General features: G+C 55.4%; 2 protein-coding genes across 4 annotated transcripts in view; one reads left to right on the forward strand and one right to left on the reverse strand.

Annotated features, from left to right (window-relative positions):
• The window catches only part of IGLON5 (IgLON family member 5), a 28,462-nt gene extending 16,974 nt beyond the window's left edge, over window positions 1-11,488 (reverse strand). Inside the window, exon 1 of one of the 2 annotated variants that reach the window (XM_039513629.1) lies at window positions 11,345-11,488. In XM_039513629.1, coding sequence (XP_039369563.1) covers window positions 11,345-11,408 — 64 coding nt within the window. In that variant the 5' untranslated portion in view covers window positions 11,409-11,488. The remainder of the gene's footprint in view (window positions 1-11,344) is intronic. The other variant, XM_039513630.1, reaches the window with a different exon arrangement.
• Window positions 11,489-13,282: 1,794 nt separating this feature from the next.
• Window positions 13,283-19,622, forward strand: LOC120390446 (probable G-protein coupled receptor 33). Of its 2 annotated transcripts, XM_039513131.1 has the most exons (3): window positions 13,283-13,389; window positions 14,690-14,836; window positions 18,336-19,622. In XM_039513131.1, exon 3 carries the CDS (start codon window positions 18,342-18,344, stop codon window positions 19,434-19,436), a length of 1,095 nt encoding a protein of 364 aa, XP_039369065.1. In that variant the 5' UTR covers window positions 13,283-13,389; window positions 14,690-14,836; window positions 18,336-18,341; the 3' UTR covers window positions 19,437-19,622. The 2 variants fall into 2 exon arrangements, with proteins under 2 accessions (XP_039369065.1, XP_039369066.1); XM_039513132.1 differs by lacking the exons at window positions 13,283-13,389; window positions 14,690-14,836 and adding an exon at window positions 15,800-15,862.
• Window positions 19,623-24,650: the final 5,028 nt, after the last annotated feature.

Consider the following 24,650-nt stretch of genomic DNA (forward strand, 5'->3'; position numbering starts at 1 on the left):
GGCCGCCCTGGCACGCAGACGGGGAAGGGGTCGATAGATGGTGTGGATGGGGATAGATGGATGCAGGGGGTGAATGGGGATAGATAGATAGAGGGTGTGTGGGGGGATAGATAGATAGATAGATAGATAGATAGATAGATAGATAGGGGATAGATAGATGGATGCAGGGTGTGGGGATGGATAGATAGATAGATAGATGGATGGGGATAGATAGATGAGGGGGTGAATGGGGATGGATAGATAGATAGAGGGTGTGTGGGGATAGATAGATAGATAGATATAGATAGATGGATAGAGGGTGTGTGGGATGGATAGATAGATAGATAGAGATAGATAGATAGATAGATAGAGGGTGTGGGGGGATAGATAAATAGATGGGGTGGATGGGGATTGATAGATGGCTGCAGGGGATGAATGGGGATAGATAGATAGATAGAGGGGGTGTGGGGATGGATAGATAGAGGGGGGGTGTGGGGATAGATAGATAGATAGATAGATAGAGGGTGTGTGTGGGGATAGATAGATAGATAGATAGATAGATAGAGGGAGGTGTGTGGGGATGGATGGATAGATAGATAGAGAGGAGTGTGGGGATAGACAGATAGATAGAGGAGGTGTGTGGGGATAGACAGATAGATAGAGGGGGTGCTGGGATGGATAGATAGAGGGAGGTGTGTGGGGATGGATAGATAGATAGATAGAGGGAGGTGTGTGGGGATAGACAGATAGATAGATGCAGGTGGTGGATGGGGATAGATAGATAGATAGATAGATAGATAGAGGGGGGGGTGTGGGGATGGATAGATAAAGGGGTGGATGGGGATAGATAGATGGCTGCAGGGGGTGAATGGGGATGGATAGTTAGACGTGCATTGAAATTTACCCTGATTTCTCTTCTACACCAGCATTTAGTACCTGTTAGTATGTTCCTCTATCACTAACACACAATAAGAACATGCAGACACACACCCAGCAAGAGACACACGCAAACCCACACACAAATGGGCACACACACACAACCTGTCCACCAACACACTCATGCACATAAACGCACAATCACAACACAACCACACAAACACATACGACACCACACAGATGTGTGTTCATACAAACATGGACTGTCTTACAAACGCATGCACCTCATAAAAGAGAGTCATCCTGACAAACACACACTCTGTCACACACAACCGCATACACACAACCACATACAATCTCACCAACACACAGACTTACACACAGTCTCATAACACAAACCACACACATTCTCACAAGCGGTGTGACACACACAAACACAGACACAAAACCACACACCTTCTCCCAAACTCAGACATCCACGAACACCACACACCATCAACCGCACACAGACACACACAAATGTGCAAACCCCTTGCTGGGCCATTTTACTGCTGTCAGACACAACGTCTCTGTGGGGGCGGGGGAGGAACAACATTGCACCGATTGTAGTCAACCCCATTCCACTGATGGCACCGACGGCAACACTCCTGAATCCGCCTGTTGTCTCTTGTGGTACACTCTGACTGGGCGCCGTCTGGGACAGGCACTGGGTTATTTTTTTGTTCTGAGTCTGTACAGTGCCGGGTGCCGTGGTCACAACAGGCGCTCGTGGTGCGATGGTAACACAAACTTCAGTCAGAAAGATCCAGAATTGACCCGATCCTCAAAGGCTGCTGTTGTAAAGGATTCCAGCGGCGCCGTCAGCGCCGGGCCCTGGGCAGAAAGGGGCGGGACGTGGTGCCTGGCGCCGGGATCTGGCTGCCCTCCAGTGGCTCCCTGCTCTCCCTAGGGGCAGGACGGGCAAAGCCCCCCCAGCACCAGGTGCGCTGGAACTCGCCATCGACGGGCGAAGGGGCGCACGCCCTGCCCCCGCCTGGCGCTGCCCCAAGACTCAGAGTCGTAGGATTGAGTCTGATCTGAGACCGTGGGAGCCTGTATTTCACGCCAGAAGCCAAACCACTGGTCCATCCTTCCCACAGCAAAACCACCGACCCAGTTACATCAACCCCAGTCACGGCAATGCCGCCGACCCCAGTCGCGCCAATGGAGCCCACCGACCCCAATCAGCTCAGCCCACCGACCCCAATCAGCTCGGCCCACCGACCCCGATAACGCCAGCCAATCCCACCAACCTAATCACGCCATCGGACCCCACCGACCCCAATCAGCTCGGCCCACCGACCCCGATAACGCCAGCCAATCCCACCAACCTAATCGACCCCAATCAGCTCGGCCCACCGACCCGATAACGCCAGCCAATCCACCAACCTAATCGACCCCAATCAGCTCGGCCCACCGACCCCGATAACGCCAGCCAATCCCACCAACCTAATCACGCCAACGGACCCCACCGACCCCAATCAGCTCGGCCCACCGACCCCGATAACGCCAGCCAATCCCACCAACCTAATCACGCCATCGGACCCCACCGACCCCAATCAGCTCGGCCCACCGACCCCGATAACGCCAGCCAATCCCACCAACCTAATCACGCCATCAGACCCCACCGACCCCAATCAGCTCGGCCCACCGACCCCGATAACGCCAGCCAATCCCACCAACCTAATCACGCCAACGGACCCCACCGACCCCAATCAGCTCGGCCCACCGACCCCGATAACGCCAGCCAATCCCACCAACCTAATCACGCCATCGGACCCCACCGACCCCAATCAGCTCGGCCCACCGACCCCGATAACGCCAGCCAATCTCACCAACCTAATCATGCCATCGGACCCCACCGGCCCCAATCAGCTCGACCCACCGACCCCGATAACGCCAGCCAATCCCACCAACCTAATCACGCCATCGGACCCCACCGACCCCAATCAGCTCGACCCACCGACCCCGATAACGCCAGCCAATCTCACCAACCTAATCACGCCATCGGACCCCACCGACCCCAATCAGCTCGGCCCACCGACCCCGATAACGCCAGCCAATCCCACCAACCTAATCACGCCAACGGACCCCACCGACCCCAATCATGCCAGCGCTCTGAGCCCAATAACCTCAGCCCCCGGACCCAGTAACGCCACCTCTCCAACCACGTATGCCACCGATCCAAGAACCTCAATCGTCAATCTCAACAGAGTCAGCTCTACTGACCCCCATCCTGCCAACCCATCCCCCCAACCCCCATCCCACCAACCATCCCCCTGACCCCCACCCAGCCAACCCCCCCAGCCCCATCCCGCCAACCGACCCCCCGATCCCCATCCAGCCAACCCCTCCAGGCCCCCATCCCACCAACTGACCCCGACCCCACCCAGCCAACCCCCATCAACTGACCCCACCCAGCCAACCCCGGCCCCCATCCTACCAATTGACCCTCCCGACCCCCATCCTGACAACCAACCCCGGCTGATCCCCATCCTGCCAACCGAGTCTCCCGACCCCCATCCTGCCAACTGACCCCATCCAATCAACTCATCCCCCTGGCCCCCATCCCACCAACCGACCCCCGACCCCCATCCTGCCAACTGACCCCCATCCCACCAACCGAGTCCCGATCCCCATCCTGCCAACTCCTGCCAACCGACTCCCATCCAACCAACCCATCCCCCTGGCCCTCATCCCACCAAACGACCCCCCAAGCCCCATCCAGCCAACCAACCCCCCCAACACCCATCCCAACAACCAACCCTGACTCCCATCCCACCAACTGACCCTCCCGATCCCCATCCTGCCAACCAACCCCAATCTTGCCAACCGACCATCCCGACCCCCATCCACCAACTGACCAATACCAACCCCATCCTTCCAACACCCATAATATCAACCTACCCACATCAGCTACAGGCGCCCCACAAGCAGGGCGGTCCTTAGCCATAGGCAGAACAGGCAGCCGCCTAGGGTACCACTAGGTCTGGGGGCACCGCTCTGCCGGGAGCAGGGACAGATGGGAAGCAGTGGAGCATGTAACAGCCGGGCTGCTGGGTCCTAGAGAGAGCCGAATGCAGCACAGTCTGAGGGAGGGGATTGGCTGCTGGGGTCTCTGGGAAGGGGTGGGGGAAGGAACTCACCTGTAGGGTGACCAGATGTCCCGATTTTATAGGGACAGTCCCGATTTTTGGGTCTTTTTCTTATATAGGCTCCTATTCCCCCCACCCCCGTCCCGATTTTTCACATTTGCTGTCTGGTCACCCTAGGTGGGGGTAATTGGTGCCTATATAAGGAAAAGCCCCAAATATCGGGGCTGGCCCTATAAAATCAGGACATCTGGATCTGGTCACCCTAGCTGGGGAGCGCGTCTCTCCCCCGGGCTGGCAGAGATCCAGCTCATCCGGGGGGAGCTGCACAGGGCAGGATGAGCTGCTGTGGCACCATGGGTGCCCCGTCCCTGAGATCAGATGCTGTGCTAACTTCACCATGGTCCGTAAGGCTGGTGGTGGTGCCCATTGGCGTGTGATCAGAGATGAGGGTTTGCTGCTGCTGTTGCCACTCTGCACCCCAAAAGGTGGATTTTGGGGTCCTGCAGTTTTCCACCTATCTCCTCCTGTACTGCAGCTGTTGGACCAGCAGGCTGGGGGGTGAGCCAAGCAGGAAAGCAGTGCTGTGTTGCCATTAGATTGTCATTTAATACATTTGTTTGCCAAAAGAGCTTCCTAACAATCCTGAATCCAATTTCAATATTTTTTTTAAATCAATATCTTAGCCAAAAACAGAAAATTAAGTTGTTGACAATTATTTGTGACCAGTCTGGTATGGGGAAGGGAGTGGGTCAGTTTTCATCAGAGAAACAAAAAACGTTGACTGACTTTCCTGCAGCCCTGTTACTGCTAAATAGAGCCCTCCAGCAACTGTAATATGCTCATCTCCTTACTAGTGTATAGAGCAGGGGTCGGCAACCTACGGCACACGTGCCAAAGGTGCCACGCGAGCTGATTTTCGATGGCATGCGGCGGTGGGCTGAGCGGCTCAGCCCGCCGCTGCTCTGGGGTTCTGGCTGCTGCCCCATTGCCACCCGGGGTCCCGGCCGCACTCAGCACCCGCTGCTGGCCTGGGGACCCCCAAGGAACCCCAGGCTGGCAGCGGGCTGAGCAGGCTGGCGGCTGATACCCTGGCTGAGCCACTCAACCCGCTGTCGGGCTGGGGTTCCATTCACTCAGCTGGTAGCAGGCTGAGCAGGACTAAATTCAATGAAATACGAAAACAAGAGCAACTAATGACAAAGTGCAAGAACCTAGAGCAGAGGTCCCCAACCTTTCACCGTGGCAGTGGACGAGCATCTGTCGAAATTCGGCGGCATTTCAGCGGCGACACCTCTGGATGACGCTGCTTATCGGCGGCAAGCGGCATCATCCAGAGGCGTCGCCGCTGAAATGCCGCCGAATTTCGGCGGCATTTCGGCGGCTGCTCGTCCACCAGCCAGTACGCAGGTGCACTGAGAGGCCCCTGTGGGTGCCATGGCGCCCGCAGGCACCGCGTTGGGGACCCCTGACCTAGAGAGCCTCCTGAAGCACGGCGATTGTTTTGATTTAAATGGACTTGAACTGTACGAAGAATTGAGGACACTGTCATCAATGTTGCCACATGCAAAATCGATAATGGACATTGTACAGTTTACTCATATCAGCAAACTTGTTGACATATATCCCAATGTGTACATTGCCACTCGTATTCTACTGACAATTCCTGTAACAGGAGCATCAGGAGAACGGAGTTTCTCAAAACTAAAGCTCATTAAAAACTCTCTCTGCTCTACCAGGAGTCAGGAACACTTGACTGGTCTTGCTATTCTTGCAATCTAACAAGACAACACTTTGTCTTTGTCATACGATGACATTATTACTGATTTTGCAACCAAAAAAGCCAGAAAGATGCTTTTAATTAAAAACTAAACCTTGTTTCAATACCTCGTCATATAAATTTCCAATAAAATGTTGAGAAATTTAAAAAAATGCGTTATTTGCATCATTCTGTCAAATCAGAATTTTTTCTATAGTGCTACTTCTTTAGTGCTAGTCCATCAGCACTACAGTGGGCTTCATTAAGTTAAACTGGTTTTAATAACATGCATGTGGCAAGTTTTCCAGCAGTGTAAGCTTCTGTTTGTGTTGCTAAGAGCAAGACAGGCACAGGGGCACCAGTTTAATAATCCTGCCTAGGGCACCATAAATCCTAAGGACGGCCCTGCCCACAAATCTCATTGCCCTTCAGTCCCACAGATCCTGGCGCTTCCAATCCCACAGTGTGCTGGTCATTAACACCCCCTGTGTGACCTCAGCCCCACGTAACCCCGTCCCCTCCTCTTCTGGATGGAGGAATTCAATGCCACTATCGGCCCGGATCCCTCTGCGGTTTCTACAGCCCAGCGAGGTGCTGCCGCGCGGGGCTGGCCGGGCTCAGAGCCACGTCGCAGGGACCCTGCAAACCTGGACAGCCGAGTCCCCAGGGGCTCGACCAGGCTCCCCGCGGCTGCCGCCGAGTCCCCGGGTACCAGGGCAGACGGGAGCAGAGGAAATGACCTCGGCGTGGCCATGGAGAGAAACCTGGCGGGTCTGCGCCTGCATCCACCCCGCCCCCTCCAGCTAGCTAACCCCGTACGCACCTCTCTAGGCCCCCAACCCCCCACAGCCTTGTATCCTCCCATCCCCCATACCACCCATCCATCTAACCCCGTACGCACCTCTCTAGGCCCCCAACCCCCACAGCCTTGTATCCTCCCATCCCCCATCCCACCCATCCATCTAACCCCGTACGCACCTCTCTACCCATCCCCAACAGCCTTTTATCCTCCCATCCCCTCTATCCCCATCTATCTAACCCCATACACACCTCTCTAGCCCCTCATCCCCAATCCTCTATCCCCCATCCCACCCATCCATCTAACCCCGTACGCACCTCTCTAGCACCCATCCCCACAGCCTTCTATCCTCCCATCCCCTCTATCCCCCATCTATCTAACCTCGCACGCACCCCTCTACCCATCCCCACCCTCTATCCTCCCATCCCCATCCCCCATCCCACCCATCCATCTAACCCCGTACACACCTCTCTATCCCCATTCCCCTCCCCCCTCTATCTAACCCCTGTGTGCACCTCGCTATCCCCATCCCCACCCCTTTATCCATCCATCCTCCCATCTATCTAACTCCATACGCATCTCTCTACCCATCCCCCACCCCACTATGCCCCCATCCATCTAACCCTGTACACACCTCCTTATCCCCCCATCCCCCACCCCTCTATGCCCCCATCCATCCATCCCCCACAGCCCTCTATCTGTCCATCCCCCTCCATCGATCTAACCCCATATGCATCACTCTACCCATCCACCCCTCCCACCCCTCTATCCATCCATCCCCCCATCTATCTATCCCAATACACACCTCTCTACCCATCCACCCCCCACAGCTTCTATCCATCCATCCCCCTCCATCTAACCCTGTGTGTACCTCTCTATCCACCCATCCCCACAGCCTTCTATCCATCCATCCCCTCATCCCCACCCTCGATCCCGCATCTATCTAACCTCATACGCACCTCTCTAGCCCCCATCCGCAACCTCTCTATCCCCTCACCTATCTAACCCCATATGCACCCCTCTACCCACCCCTCCCACCCGTCTATCCATCCATCCCCCCATCTATCTATCCCAATACACACCTCTCTACCCATCCATCCATCCCGCTCCATCTATCTAACCCTGTGTGTACCTCTCTATCCACCCATCCCCCACAGCCTTCTATCCATCCATCCCCTCATCCCCCACCCCTCTATCCCGCATCTATCTAACCCCATACGCACCCCTCTATCCCCCATCCCCCACCCCTCTATCCCACATCTATCTAACCCCATACGCACCTCTCTAGCCCCCATCCCCACCCTCTATTCCCCATCTATCTAACCTCATACGCACCTCTAGCCCCCATCCGCAACCTCTCTATCCCCTCACCTATCTAACCCCATATGCACCCCTCTACCCACCCCTCCCACCCCTCTATCCATCCATCCCCCCATCTATCTATCCCAATACACACCTCTCTACCCATCCATCCATCCCCCTCCATCTATCTAACCCTGTGTGTACCTCTCTATCCACCCCCAGCCTTTTATCCATCTCCCACCCCTCTATCCATCCATCCATCCCCCATCTATCTATCCCCATATGCACCCCTCTACCCATCCATCCCCCACAGCCTTCTATCCATCTCCCACCCCTCTATCCATCCATCTATCTAACCTCATACGCATCTCTCTAGCCCCCCATCCGCGACCTCTCTAGCCCCTCATCTATCTATCCCCATATGCACCCCTCTACCCATCCCCCCCACAGCCCTCTATCCATCCAACTCTTCCCCACCCCTCTATCCAACCACCCCATCTATCCCAATACACACCTCTCTATCCATCGATCCCCCACCCCTCTATCTATCCATCCCCCCTCCATCAATGTAACCCCATACAAACCCCTCTATCCATCCATCCCCCATCCCCCACCCCTCTATCCCTCCATCCATCTAACCCTGTACGCACCTCTCTATCTGTCCATCCCCAGAGCCCTCTATCTACCCATCCCCACCCTCTATCCATCCATCCCCATCTATCTGCCCCATATGCACCTCTCTACCCCCATCCTCCCACAGCCCTCTATCTGTCCATCCCCCTCCATCTATCTAACCCCATATGCATCACTCTACCCATCCACCCCCTATCCATCCATCCCCCTCCATCTATCTAACCCTGTGTGTACCTCTCTATCCACCCATCCCCACAGCCTTCTATCCATCCATCCCCTCATCCCCACCCTCTATCCCGCATCTATCTAACCTCATCGCACCCCTCTATCCCCATCCCCACCCCTCTATCCCCATCTATCTAACCTCATACGCACCTCTCTAGCCCCCCATCTGCAACCTCTCTATCCCCTCACCTATCTAACCCCATATGCACCTCTACCCACCCTCCCACCCCTCTATCATCCATCCCCCCATCTATCTATCCCAATACACACCTCTCTACCCATCCACCCCTCCCACACCTGCTATCCATCCATCCCCTCCATCTATCTAACCCTGTGTGTACCTCTCTATCCACCCCCAGCCTTTTATCCATCTCCCACCCCGCTATCCATCCATCCATCCCCCATCTATCTATCCCCCGAGGCACCCCGCTACCCATCCATCCCCCACAGCCATCTATCCATCTCCCACCCCTCTATCCATCCATCCATCCCCCATCTATCTATCCCCATATGCACCCCTCTACCCATCCATCCCCCACAGCCTTCTATCCATCTCCCACCCCTCTATCCATCCATCTAACCCCATACGCACCTCTCTAGCCCCCCATCCGCGACCACTCTATCCCCTCATCTATCTATCCCCATATGCACCCCTCTACCCATCCATCCCACCCCTCTATCCATCCATCCCCTCATCCTCCACTCCTCTATCTCTCATCCCCTCATCTATCTAACCCCATATGCACCTCTCCATCCATCCCCTACAGCTTCTATCCATCCATTCCCCCATCCCCCACCCCTCTATTCCCCATCTATCTAACCTCGTACGCACCTCTCTACCCATCCATCCCCCACAGCCTCTATCCATCCATCCCTCCATCCATCTAACCCCGTACGCACCTCTCTATCTGTCCATCCCCCCAGAGCCCTCTATCCATCCATCCCCCCATCTATCTGCCCCATATGCACCTCTCTACCCCACATCCTCCCACAGCCCTCTATCCATCTCCATCTATCTAACCCCATATGAACCTCTCTATCCACCCTTCCCCCACCCACAGCCCTCTATCCATCCATCTCTTCCCCACCCTCTATCCATTCACCCCCATCTATCCCAATACGCACCTCTCTATCCATCGATCCCCCACCCCCATCCATCCATCCCCCCTCCATCAATCTAACCCCATACATACCCCTCTATCCATCCATCCCCCATCCCCCACCCCTCTATCCATCCATCCCCCCTCCATCTATCTAACCCCATCCCCCACTCCTCTATCCCCCCCTCTATCCATCCATCTAACCCCATACGCATCTCTCTATCCATCCCCCCCATAGCCCTATATCTACCCATCCACCCATTTCCCCAAGACCCCTATCTATCTATCTATCCACCCATCCACCTTTCTATGCTCACACCCCCATCTATCCACCCATCTCCACCCACATCTCTACATAGCCTTCCTTTTCCTCCAGGGCCATACACCAGGGTTCACGTGTGTCTCTCCTTCCATCCATCAGCCGAGCCGCACATCCCTTTCCGTCCCCTTCCACAGCTAGAGGGCTGCCTCCCCGTCGCCCCCACTCCCACATGCGGTACATGCGTGTCCACACGGACACACTCGCAGAGGAAATAGTTTGTATTCCAAGAGGTACAGGAAGATGGGGGGGGGGGAGGAATTCTGTATTCCAGAGACACACACACACGGAGGAGAAAATTCGATTTCAGAGAAACACAAACACTATAAAATTCTATTTCAGCCGCGTCCTCACACACACACACAAATTGTGTATGCCAGTGATAGATGGTAATAGATGCAAACTGCCTATTCCAGAGGTACATATGCAGTGATAGATAATTAGTCAATATTCTGGTACCATGAACACACATACACACAAATTCTGTCTACTGGAGATATAAATGGACATGGAGATAAAATATCATTATTCCAGTGGCAAAAGACAGAGAGATTAAATCTGTGTCTCAGTGTTAAATTGTGTATTCCGATGAAACACACACAGATCAAATTGTGCATCCCAAAGGTGTACACACACACACACACACACTGTTCCAGAGATACACACACCCAGAAATAAAAATTGTGCATCCCAAAGGTGTACACACACACACACACACACACACACACTGTTCCAGAGATACACACACCCAGAAATAAAAATTGTGCATTCCAGAGGTGCGCACACACACCGAGCAGGGCTCATCCTCTCCAGCAGGAGGCAGCAGGGACACACACACACACACACACACACACACACACACACCCCAGATTGTGTATCCCATTTGCAAACCCAGATCAGACTGTGCACCCCCCTGGATAAATGGAGACTAAGAGAAAATTGTGGGGCCCCGTGTCTGGAGGACACAGGGAGCAAATTGTGCACCCCAGAGGCGCACGCCAAATTGTGCATCCTAGTGCCTCTCCCACACACACGCAGATCAAATGGTGCATCCTCGTGTTTCACACCCAGAGCAAATTGTGCACCCAGGGGCACACCCCGAGGTGTGCGCACCCCCCACCCCCACCCCCACCCCGCAGGGCTCAGCCCCTCCGGCAGGGGGCGGCAGGGGGCCACACACCCCCTCCCCCCCCAGCCCCCCCGGGCCAGGCACTGCGGTACCTCGGCAGAGCAGGACCAGCCCCAGCCTGCAGAGCAGCCAGCCCGGCCAGGCGGCCCCGCTCATCGCGTCGGCGGCTCCGGCTCCGGCTCCGGCCCCGGGGATGCGGCGGGACGGGACGGGACGGGACGGGCGGTCGGAGCGAGCCCCCGGCGCGTCAGATCGGGGCTGCGCGGGGGAGGGGGCAGTGGGGGGGGGTGACGTGTGCTGGGGGGGGATGGATGGAATGTTAACAGCGATCGAGGGGGAGCGACCAATCAGGAGCCAGGGGAGGGAGGGGCGGGGCCAGGCACGCAAATGAGGCCCGGGGAGTGGACCAATGGGAGAGCGGAGTAGCCAGGTGTGGGAGGGGGCGCTGATTTATGAGGCGTCCTTTGTTACTGCAGCACTGCTGGGGGGCGGGGCCAGGGGGGAGCTCCCCGCACCTGGGATCCCCCCCGCAGCCCCCCCCATCGCCAGCCCCAGCGTCACAGGGGCTGGGGGAGACCCTCATTGTCCCCTCCAGCCCCCCCCCCAGTCCGATCCCTCAAGGAGCAGCCCCCCTGCAGTACAGCGCCCCCTAGCGCCCCCCCGGGTATGGGGGCCAGCCCTGACTCTCGGGGGAGAGCCCCCCTCCGGCCGCCCAGGGGCTGACTGCCAAGGCAGAGCTCCCCCCCTCCGCCCAGGGGCTGGGGGAGACCCTCATTGTCCCCTCCAGCCACCCCCAGTCCGCTCCCTCAAGGAGCAGCCCCCCCCACTGCAGTACACCGCCCCCCCGGGGCATGGGGGCCAACCCTGACTGCCAGGGGAGAAACACCCCCCCCCCCCGGGGGCTGACTGGGGGGAGCATATTGACTGTTCTGCTCTATCTCTGCCTACATGGGGGGGTGCTAATTACCTGGGGTTTAATTGCGCCTCCTAAGCTGGCTCACGAGGCACCAGGGAGCCAGGAGGGTGGAGGGGGGATCCTCAGGAGGGGCAACTTCCACAGCCTGTTGAGGGAGGAATATTTCCCAGGAGGATGCAGGCTGGAAGATTTTTGCTGTCCTGTTTAGTAGGGGTATTACGGTAGTCCTGCCAACAGGATTGGGCCCTGTGCTCCCACTGGGCCAGAGACAGACCCTGCCCCAGCTGAGATCGGGGCCCCTCTGCAGGGCGCTGCTCAGACACGGCGAGAACCAGCCCCCCAATAGAACAGGCAGGAGTCTGCTCCCTGCTTTATGGGTGGGGAAACCGAGGCACAGAGTGATGCTGAGTATCAGAGGAGTGGCCCTGTTAGTCTGGATCTGTAAAAAGCAACAACGAGTCCTGTGGCACCTTAAAGACTAACAGACGTATTGGAGCAGGAGCTTTCGTGGGTGAATCCCCACTTCGTCAGACGCAGAGTGATGCTGTGATCTGCCAAGGTCACACACAGAGTCTGTAGAAGAGACGGCAGTAGAACCCAGGAGTCCTGGCTCCTAGACCCCCACCCCTTTCCTCTCCCCTCCTGGGGCTGGGATAGAATCCGCAAGGCCTAGCTCCCACCCACCCCCTCTCTAACCACTAGCCCCCATTCCTGTCCCAGAGCCAGGGAGAGAACCCAGGAGTCCTGGCTTCCAGGCCCCCCTGGTCTAACCCACCAACCCCCACTCCCCTCCCAGAGCCAGGGAGAGAACCCAGGGGTCCTGGCTCCCAGCCCCCCAACCCTTAGACCCCACGCCCCTCCCAGCAGCCGCAGTGGGTCAGGGAGTCCAGTTCTGTGGCTGGATTTAATAAAGGAGCTGGGTGATTTTGTGACCGTTAATAACATTTGTTACCATGGCAACAAGGCTAATGATGGAGGCAGGGTAATCAGCTGTCCGGCCCTAAGGGGAAGTCGGGTACCCATAGTGGGGTGGGGGGCTGGGAGCCAGGACTCCTGGGTTCTATCCTGGCTGTGGGAGGGGAGGGGGGTCTAGCGGGTTAGCGCAGGGGAAGGTTGGGAGTCAGGACTCCTGGGTTCACTCCCCAGCTTTGGGGATGGGGTGGAGTCTAGTGGTTAGAGCTAAGGAGAAGTGAGGAGTCTTGTTTCACCGACATGTTCATGGTAAGTCCCTTGGTGAAGGAATTCATGGAACCGCTGCCACTTCCTTTTCTAGCTTAACCCCCCCAGTAACTCTGAGCTCTCCCGGGTGTGTCTGTTACACCGAGCCTGGCGGCGGAGCTGGGCCCCTGAGACCCCCAACAGGAACCCAACACTCTTGGGAAAACAGACCCCAGCCACAGGTTACACAGCAGCACTGGGAAATGGGAGGGGAGTGGGGGCTAGTGGTTAGAGGAAGCAGGCAGGCCGGGGGCCAGGACTCCTGGGTTCTAGCCCCAGCTCTGTGCAGCAGTTTCACAAGGTTTTGTTCCCATAATAGCCATGGTGTGTGTTCAGCTTCCCAGCCCCAGGTTTCAGCCCTGACCATTTGTCTGGCCCAGATGAGAAATGGGTCTCAGCAGGCGGCTTCAGCCTCCTGGCAGCTCCTGGCATCTGGGGGGGCTCAGTCACCAGGCAGGACCTCCCCCCGCTTTAGAGTTGAGGAAACTGAGGCACAGAAAAGGGAAGCAATTGCTGCAGGTCACACAATGAGCCCCAAAGGGAACCCAGGAGTCCTGACACCTAGCTTCCACCACTAGGCCCCACTCCTCTCCCAAAGCTGGGGATAGGATGCAGGAGACCTGGCTCCCACCCCCCTGCTTCAACCACTAGACCCCACTCTCCTCCCAGAGCCAGGGATAGAACCCAGGAGTCCTGGCTCCCAGCCCTCCTCCTCCCCGCCAGCTCAGAGCCATTCTGCCTCCCGTTGCGGCGCTCAATTCAATTACGTTTATTACCCACAAACAGCAAATATAAACAACCAGGAATAATTGGGAGCGTCGCTGCGCTGATTTCATCTTGACTGGAAGCCCCGGGGGGATTGGACTTGCGGAGGGGAGGGCTCATGGGGTCGGGGGTTGTGAGGTGCGGGAGTGTCTCTCTCTCTCTCTCTCTCTCTCTCTCACACACACACACACACACACACACACACACACACACACACACACACACACACACACACACACACACCCTTGTGCAGTTATACTCACAGATTGCAGGCTCCGGTACCCCTGCAGAAATATCAGTGGGCTGCGGGTCGCGAGTGAGGGGCGCCGGCAGAGCGGGTCGGGGAGCCCAGGGCTGGGCTAGCAGGGGCTGCGGGTCGGGAGTGAGGGGGGGGCATTACGCGATGCGCCTGCCAGAACCGAGCCCATTCCCTCTCGCTGTCTGTTGAAAGGACCCTCCCAGCCCAGGCGCCCAGGCCAGGTGTTTCCTAGCCCCAGCCCTGCCCCCGCCGGCTCCTGAGCACACTTTCAATTTCAAGTTCCAGGCAAAGGGGGAACCTGGACTCCGGTTCCTCGCTGCCTCACATCTCCCCAGGCCTTGCTTGGGGCTGCAGCTGCGGAGCTGGGTCGGGCAGGGACGGGACAGACGGATCCAAGGGCCCTGATCTCCCACCGCCCGGCTGCAGGTAGGTCTGTCCGGCAGGTTCCTGGGTGGGTGGCGGGAAGGGCCCAAGCCCGGGAGAGAGATGGGCGGACTGGGTTGGTGCGGGGGCAGGGGGGGGGGGAAAACGAAGAGGGAGGCAAAGAAAGGGCTGGTGCCGGGGTGGGAGTGAAACCCCCCACCCATGTTCCATGGCTCCAAGAAGGCTGATTCCCCCGTCCCCCGGTGGAGAAGGACCCAGGAGTCCTGGGGCACCGACGGCTCATGAGCTCCCTGGACGACACTGTGGTTCAGAGGGCGAGTGGGAGCCGGGAGGTGGGGTCCCCTCTGGATACAGCGTGGGGGACACCATGGCTGGAGACTGCGCCCAGCTCTGGGGGGATGCACGTCAAACAGGACATCAGAGGGGGTCAGAGAAGAGCGACGGGGACGATCCGAGGGCTGGAAAACCTGCGGAAGGAGCTCGATCTGTGGAGTTTCTCCCAGAGGTGGCTCAGAGGGGACTAGATCCCGGTCGGTCAGCGTCTCCCTGGGGAGGAGATTTCAGGGAGCAGAGGGCTGGTTAGCCCAGCCAGGACAGGCAGAGCAGGAGCTGACAGCTGGGGGGTGAGGCCACACGAATCGAGACTGGAAATAAGGGGCAGAGTTTCCCCAGGGAGGGGAACGGATCCTTGGAGCCACTGTCCCAGGGACAGGGCAGATTCTCCATCATCGGTGCTGTCCATCGAGAGCAGGTCTCTCTTGCTGCAAGCGCCGCTCTTGCTCAACCATCAGCTGTGGGCTGGATGGAGGAATCCCTGGTTCTCTGGCCCGGGCTATGCAGGAGGTCAGATGGGATGAGTGGAACAGGAATAGAACCCAGGAGTCCGGACTCCCAGCCTCACCTCCCCCCCCCACCCTCCGCCCCCATGAAATCTGTGACTGAAGCAGGAGGGGCTGGGGCGGCAAATCTGACACCAGTCAAATTCAATGTTGAGACCATCGACCTGTGGAACACCTTGCCACTGGATGCTGCCATGGCCAGTTGCTCAGCCAAAGGAGAGGATGTTGGGTCAGACGACAGGGAAGGCCTGGAATTAAAGCGGTGGCCTGGGGGACTCAGGGCCACAGGAAACTCACTGCCAATCACAGCGCAGAAGAAAGCAAGAGGTGGTCCTGTGAGTAAGGCTGCGTGGCTGTCACAGAGGTCAGGGAAGTCACAGAGTCCATGACTTTCCGTGACCTCCATCACTTCTGCAGCCGCCGGTGCAGGCTCAGGGGCCAGCAGCAGCAGTTTGGGTGGGGGCTCAGGGCTGGGGCAGGCTGTTGAGGTGCAGGGTGGTGCTTACCTGGGGTGGGGGGCTCCTCAGCTCCCACCGGCATGTCCCTGCAGCTTCTAGGTGGAGGGACCGGGGGGCTCAGCGTGCTGCCTACGCCCGCAGGCACCGCCCCTGCAGCTCCCATTGGCTGCGGCTCTTGGCCAATGGGAGCTGTGGAGTCGGCACTTGTGGGAGCAGCGCACAGAGCCCCCCTGGCTGCCCCGCCAACTCCACCCCCCAGCACTTGTGGGGGTCCTGGGCTCTGTGCCCCCACCCTCCCAACATCAGTGGTGGTCCTGGGCCACCCCCTGAGCGCCTGAACCCCCCCAGCCCCAGGCCTCCTGGGCCAAGTTTTAGTTAGGGGTATATAGTAAAAGTCAGGGACAGGTCACAGGCCCTGAATTTTTGTTTACTGCCTGTGACCTGTCCATGACTTTTACTAAAAATACCTGGGGCTAGAACGGAGCCTCACCTAGGAGGTGTCTTGTTCTTTCCTCGGAAGCAGCTGGGCTTTGCTAGAGACAGGACGCCGGGGTAGATGGGCCCGTTGAACAGTTTCTCTCTCCTTGGGTGTTCCAGCTTTAGCCACTAGACCCCATTCCCCAAAGGCAGGAATAGAACCCAGCTCCCACTGCTCTAACCACTAGACCCCACCCCCCAAGGCAGGAATAGAACCCAGCTACCCTGATTCCCAGCCCTTAAGCAGGCCCGAGGCTGCCAGGTGGAAAGCCCCGTCCAGGCACAGAAGCTCGGCACTTTCTCCTGCTGGCTTAGGCATGTGCGTTTGTGAAACCACTTCAGCTTTTGAGGTTTTTCTGCATCAACCAGACAGCAGTTCCCCTTCCCGTTGCCTGCCCCTAGCCTGCCGAGCCTCACATGTGCCGGTGACGCTCAGGTCTGTGCCGGGGATCTGGCTGGCCAGATGTCAAACGCATTTATCCCCAGCGAGAAGGGAACCCAGTGGAGAGGGCTCTGATGTGAGGGCACAGTTGCTCTGAATTCTCAGCCTCCTGCCGCTGCTAATTCATAAATCCGTCTGGAACCCAGACGGGCCCCTAAATCGTTCCAGTCTCGTCTCTGGCACAGCCCAGGTGAGGGGCTCTCAATTAATCCCCCTGTACTGAGCCCAATCCCTTGTGTTTGCCAAGAGCATCTTCCGGAAAAGCCACCAGGTGTTTGTCCGGCTGTTCTTAAATCCCTCCAGTGATGGGGATCCCCAAACCACCCCTGGAAGCCAATTCCAGAGCGTCTCCCCCTTGAGAGTTAGAAAGTGTTTCCTAACCTCTGATCTAAAATGCACAATCTTTTAAATTTGGGGGGTAAGAGTATTGAGTTTTCAATTAAAAAAGAATTGGTTTTTAAAAAACCTTTAACCTTGTTCTGTTTTTAACCAACCAACCAACCTGACAACTGGATTTTTTTAAATGTAAAAATCACTGTTTCCCCCCCCCCCCCCCCGAAAACCAGTTTTCAAAAATCGAAGCTTGGGCTAAAAGCTGTTTTCTGAAAACTCAAGACTTTTATGAAGCCTCTGAATGGTTTTCATCAAAACTGACGGTTATGAATCAAACCCCAAAGACAGTTATTGGAACCTGACTGGGTGTTTTTCCCTTACCAAAAATCTGTTTTCAAAACCCGAGCATTTGGGCTTAAAACAGTTTATAAAAACTGAACATTTGACTCAAATCCCACATATTTTCTTACCAAAACTGCCATTTTTTACCCACCCTCCAAAACATTTACGGAAACTCCCAAATTTTTTACCCCCGTCAGTTTCCAAAACCTGAAAAAAATCAAGTTCCCACGGTTTTCATTGACAACAAAAAAAATTGTGTTACATTCGTGAAAAGGAACCAGACCTGGTTTGAAATTCCTGGTGATAAATCACTGACGTGTCCAACTGGCTCCATCCATTTCCTATAACTCCAGGGTCCTTCTCTCACTTAGGAAGGAAAGGGTCATACAAGGGTGCTGAGGAGGATATTACAAAATGCTCAGATCAAGAGGTGACCCGTAGCTCTGTCTTGTAGCAGTGAGTTCCACTGGCCATATCCCAGCTGATCTGAGAATACCCAGCCTGGATAGTCTGGAGGACCAGAGGGTGCCAGAGAGGTCCTGTCCAACAGTATGTTCCTGACCCTCTGGTATTTCTCCCTTCCTTGTCTTCCACTCGCCCTTTCCCCCTTCTCTGTCATCCCTTCTAATCCCTCTTCCGTCTCTCCCCAGGGCACCATGGACCGAGGCAACATGACTCTTCAACCAACCACTGGGGTGAATTCCAGCCAGACCCCAGCTGCTGTGAGTGCCGCTCACCTGGCCTCGGCTCTGTTGCTCTTCATCACCTTCCTGGTGGGTGTGGTGGGGAACGGGCTGTACCTGTGGGTGCTGGGACTGAAGATGAGGAGGACGGTGACCACGCTCGTGTTCCTCCACCTGGTCTCCTCTTACCTCCTCCTCACCCTGCTGATCCCCTTCTTCGCCGTCTACGTCCTCCTGGATTTCCACTGGGTCTTCGGCACGGCCATGTGCAAGCTTCTGAACGCCTGCATCTCCGTGGGCATGTTCACCTCCATCTTCCTTCTCACCCTCATCAGCCTGGACCGCTACATCCTCACTCACCGTCCCATCTGGTGCCGGCATCACCGCACCGTGCCCTGGGTCAGGAAGCTGGTCGTGGGCGTGTGGCTGGCCTCCTTAGCCCTCAGCGCTCCCTACCTGGCTTTCCGGGAGACCCGGGTGGGGGATGGGGGAAGAATCACCTGCATCAACAATTACACCTTCTCCGGAGTCTGGAACGGAGCCGAGCCGCAGGACCTGGGCAGACGGGTCCACCTGGCCGTCCTCATGGTCCGGTTCCTGCTGGGCTTCCTGCTGCCTTTCTGCACCATCGCGGGATGCTATGGCTGTGTGGGGCTGGAGATGAAGGAGAAGGGGCTGGCGCGGAGCAGGAAGCCCTTCAAAGTCATGGTGGCCGCGGTGGTTTCCTTCTTCCTCAGCTGGCTGCCCTACCACCTCTACCACGGCTTGAAGTTCTTCAAAGACGAGTGGAAGTTGGACTCCATCCTGGTCATTTACACGCTCACCTCCTGCTTCAACGCCTGCTTCACCCCTGTCCTCTACCTCTTCGTGGGGCGGCGGTTCCAGCAGGTGCTCAGGACGTCCTTGCTTGCTCTGCTTCGGGAGACTTTTGCTGAAGACCTCAGCGGCAACGGTGCTGTCTCGCATGAGAGCTCCGGGGTGGTAGCTGGCAAACTGGAGCTGCCTGAGCAAGTTACGGGGCCTCTGGATTCAGGGAATGGAAGCTTAGAACCCAGGGTTCTAGATTAACTGATGTAGAGCTTAATGGCCTCTAGTTCTCCCGGCACCAGAAAGTCTGGTGTGATGCTGCAGGTTCTAGAATCATGTCATGTTCTGAAATGTCACAGGTTCCAGATTTCCTGATGCTTTCACAAAAATCAGAATGGTTCTTGGCTGAGTCTAGAACACCATGGGTTCTAGTTCATCCCCCTTCAAGCCTCTGGTGTGATTTCATATGTTCTAAATTCGCAATTTGTTCTATAACAGTGTGGGTTCTAGGTATCTCCCCCTTTAAACTCCCGATGTAGCCCTGTATGTTCTAGCTTCCTGGTTTGTCCTATAGCTTCATGAGTTCCTGACCTATTTTAGCTCACCTAAAACCCACAATTTCTCTGTATGTTCTAGTTTTATGATTGGTTTAACAGGTTCTAGGTCAATCATGCTTTAAAACACTGATGTTATCTAATGGGTTATGGATTCCTGACTGTTTCTTGGAACTGTGCATGTCCCAGATCTCAAATGCTCAATAACTCAATGGTTTCTAGTTCAGTCAAGAAGTACATGGGTTCTAGATCACTCACCATTTAAAACCCTGGTGTGACCCTGTGACTGTGGTCCTAGCGGGGGCCAGCTAGGGCCATAGAATCATAGAATACCAGGGTTGGAAGGGACCTCAGGAGGTATCTAGTCCAACCCCCTGCTCAAAGCAGGACCAACCCCCAACTAAATCATCCCAGCCAGGGATTTGTCAAGCCTGACCTTAAAAACCTCTAAGGAAGGAGATTCCACCACCTCCCTAGGGAACCCATTCCAGTGCTTCACCACCCTCCTAGTGAAAAAGTCTTTCCTAATATTCAACCTAGACCTCCCCTACTTGTTCTGTCATCTGCTACCACTGAGAACAATCTAGATCCATCCTCTTTGGAACCCCCTTTCAGGTAGTTGAAAGCAGCTATCAAATCCCCCCTCACTCTTCTCTTCTGCAGGCTAAACAATCCCAGTTCCCTCAGCCTCTCCTCATAAGTCATGTGCTCCAGCCCCCTAATCATTTTTGTTGCCCTCCGCTGGACTCTTTTTCCACATCCAATTTTTCCACATCCTTCTTGTAGTGTGAGGCCCAAAACTGGACACAGTACTCCAGATGAGGCCTCACCAGTGCTGAATAGAGGGGAACGATCACGTCCCTCGATCTGCTGGCAATGCTCCTACTTATACAGCCCAAAATGCCGTTACCCTTCTTGGCAACAAGGACACACTGTTGACTCATATCCAGCTTCTCATCAACTGTAACCCCTAGGTCCTTTTCTGCAGAACTGCTGGCTGGCCACTCAGTCCCTAGTCTGTAGCAGTGCATGGGATTCTTCCGTCCTAAGTGCAGGACTCTGCACTTGTCCTTGTTGAACCTCATCAGGTTTCTTTTGGCCCAATCCTCTAATTTGGTCACTCGATTAGGGTGAACTGCAAAGAATGAGGCAGACAATCCCCATAAAGCGGGTGGATGTTCCAATACTTAGATTTACCAAGCCAGCATAAAACAGCTTCTTTATTACCTGACTGGTTACTCAGACGTCCAGACAACACAGTTCCCTTCAAGTGATCTGGCCTCAGGCCCCATCCAGGTACCCACGTCAAATATGATGACAAATTTTGTAAATCTCATTTCATTACATGGAAGAACCGGTCCTACCACCCCGAAAGGATCGGACACATCACCTCCCAGGTTAAGGAATGTTTCAGATCTTACCGGAATACACGCTACAACCAATTCCTATTAACTAAACTAAAATGTATTAAAAAACAAAAGAGAGAGAAGCTGGTTAAAAGATCTGTACACACACAGACCTGAGTTCCATTCACTGAGGTGCAGAGTCACAGCAGAGGTGGTGAGCTGTGTAGTTGCAAAGAGTTCCTTTAGAATTCAGTTCATAGGTCACAGTCCAGTGTCCATCTCTCACATTCAGGGCCTATCAACATAACTGGGACCTCAGTCTTGCGACCAGGGCCGGCTCCAGGCACCAGCATCCCAAGCAGGTGCTTGGGGCGGCAATCTGCAAGGGGCGGCAGTCTGTGGGTTTTTGCCGCCCCAAGCAGCGCGCCGAATTGCCGTTGCGGACGGGGGGGCAGTCCGTGTGCCGTTAGGGTGGCATGCGCGTTTCCATGGCGGCAGCCGCCGCAGAAACACGCAAGCCGCCCTAACGGCACACGGACTGCCCCTGCTATCCGCGACAGCAATTCGGCGCGCTGCTTGGGGCGGCAAAAACAGAAGAGCCGGCCCTGCTTGCGACTCAAACTTCCTCTGATGAACTCTAAGCAGCTCTGAGATGACAGAATCAGGACCCAAGGATCTTTCATACAGTTTCACGTCTTTTGACAAGTTGCAGTTCCTCAGGGAACAAAAGGTCATTAGGATGACTTTGAAGGACGTCCATCACCGGTACTTACTTATACGAATTAACATAAGGCTGTTTGCTTGTTCCTCCACCATTCCCAGTACAGTTCAAAGAGAGATGAATACTGAGATATCTTGTGTTTACAATTCACTTACGTGCTAGGATGTTCTTTTGAGCTCTGCATTATCAGAATACAGCAGAGACAGGGACTGTTGATGACACTGTTCACCCTACTCATACATATGTAAATACACAAAAACACAAACATTATCTCCCCACCTGTCTTTTGAGGGTTATTTATTTTGCAGGATGTTTAACCCTTTCCAGCAACGCGCCACACCCCCACGTGAGGCTGGTGTGGAAAGGCAAAATTAGAGCTCCCAGATACACCTTAACGACCTTCCAACGTTGATATGAGCCGTGTTTATATTGAATTCTTTGTAAAGCCAAATGATTGAGGCACGCATTGGCCCAAGTTAAAAATGTAGCCCGTACTTTGGGACACACGTTAGTGATTCCAGGATTTGGTCTATGAGTCAACGTAACGTAGCCATTCATGGTTTTTCAGAGAGCACTGACTCTGGCATCCAGCCGTGAAGGCTGTGAGCTCTTGTGCCTCAGTTTCCCCTTGTGCCCAGCAGTTCACGCGTGTAGGTGGTTCTTCTGCTGTGGAAAGGTTCAAGATTAGATACAGGCACTAACAGTGGGATACCAGCCTCACCAGGCCTTTTAACATTGAGCGTGTCGGCATGTGATGAAACAGTCTAACCATGACGGCTTTTACAACACAATGAGTTCTGATGTCCCACCCCCAACACGTTCAAGGGCTTTTCCAAACCACCCCCCCCCCAGTGTCCCTTGTTACAGTTCTTGGGATCAGCCACGAGTTAGTTACAGTCACTAGCAACAACATCAGTTCGATCACGTGAACATTTACAGTCATTGTGTCACACCAGGCCTAGGGTGACCAGCAGGACCGTCCTTAGCCATAGGCAGAACAGGCAGCCGCCCTGGCACAGCCACTAGGCTGGGGCACCCGAGCACAGGGGGGACAGTCTGGGGCAGGGGCTTGCCGGGAGGAGGACAAGAGGGCTGTGTGGAGCTAGAGAGAGCGAATGCAGCACAGTCTGAGGGAGGAGGGGCACTGGGGGGGAGGGGGGAAGGGGAGGAAGGGGAAGGCCTGTAGAGGAAGGTACTTTTTTTCAGACAGTTGACAGTTTTTTTTTTTTTTCTTTTTCCCTATTTCTCACTCCCCACCCCCTTTTCCCTTTCATTTTTTTTCTTTTCACCCTGGGGTCACCTTGGTGGTGGGGGTATAAGATAAAAAAAACATAAGACAAAGACTGGCCTATAAAATCAGGAAATCTGGATCTCTGATCTCTGGATCTGGGGGGGCTGGCTGCCGCTGGCAGGCAGGCCAGCCCCAGCTCATCCGGGGGGGGAGCTGGGGCAGGGGCAGGATGAACTGCTGTGCACGTGCCCCCCCCCCCCCCTGAGCAGAGATGCTGCTACTTCACCATGGGTTGTTGGGGGGGGCAGTGGTGCCATTGGCGTGTGATTGGACCTGGGTTTGCTGCTGCTTGCCACTCTGCACCCCAAGAGGTAGATTTGGGGTCTACTGCAGCTGTTGGACCAGCAGGAGGGGTGGAAAGCAGCCTGGCAGGAAAGCAGTTGTTGATTTTCATGCTATTTTCATTTTTACACTTTTGCTTGCTATTTGCTTAAAATCACAAGAATTATTTTAAAAAATTTTTTTTAAAAAAAAAAATCAATAAAAAAGCCAAAAAATTTGGTTGAAGTTACCAGTCTGGGGGGGGGAGGGAAGTGAGTCAAGTTCAGTCAAAAATGTTGACAAAAACAAAAACTGCCTTGAACTTCCTATACTGTGCCCTCAAGAACTCTAGCATGCTCATCTCCTTACTAGTGTATAGAGCAGGGGTGGGGGCAGGCAGGGGGTCGGCACTCACACGTGTGCCACGTGCTGCGTTTTTCGAGATGCGATGGTGGGCGGGTGGGCTGGCTGCGCTGCGCTGGGCTGCTCGCTGCTCTGGCTGCCTGCCTGCCACCCACTCCCCGCCGCCCCCCCCCCACCGGAGCTGCGCTGGGCACCGCCCCCCCCCTGCCACCCTGGGGCTGCGACTGGCTGAGCTGGCTGCTGGACTGCTGGAGCTGGCCACCTGGGGGGCACTCAGCGGGGGTTCCATTCACTCCAGCTAGTAGCGGCTGAGCAGAACTAAAGAAAACAAAATACAAAACAAGAGCAACTAATGACAAAGTGCAAGAACCTAGAGCAGTGGTCCCCAACCTCCACCAGCGGGGGCCCAGAGGCAGACCATGGCAGTGAACAAGCATCTGCTGAAACTTCGGGGGGATGACAGCGGCGGCGACGCTTGGACGTGCGCTGGCAGTGTCATCCAGAGGCGCAGCTGCCGGAAATGCTGGCTGCCGAATTTTTGGTGGTGTTTTGGCGATGCCGCGGCCAGAGGCCATGGCAGGTAGGTGCACTGAGAGGGGTGCGGTGGTGCCGCGCCGCAGGCACTGCACCCCGACCCCTGACCTAGAGAGCCTCCTGAAGCACGGCGATCGTTTTGATTTAAACGGACTTGAACTGTACGAAGAGAATTGAGGACACTGTCAATGTTGCACATGCAAAAATGATGATGGACACATTGTACAGTTTACTTTGAACAAGCTTGTTTGTTGTATATCCCAATACATTGCATGCCATTCGTATTCTACTAACAATTCCTGCACAGGAGCACGGAGGAGACTCTTTTCTCAAAAAAAAAAATTAAAACTCTCTCTCTACCAGGAGTCAGGAACACTTGACTGGTCTTGCTATTCTTGCAATCAA

Source organism: Mauremys reevesii, linkage group 24 (genome assembly GCF_016161935.1).
Source record: "Mauremys reevesii isolate NIE-2019 linkage group 24, ASM1616193v1, whole genome shotgun sequence".
In the NCBI taxonomy this organism is placed as follows: domain Eukaryota; kingdom Metazoa; phylum Chordata; order Testudines; family Geoemydidae; genus Mauremys; species Mauremys reevesii.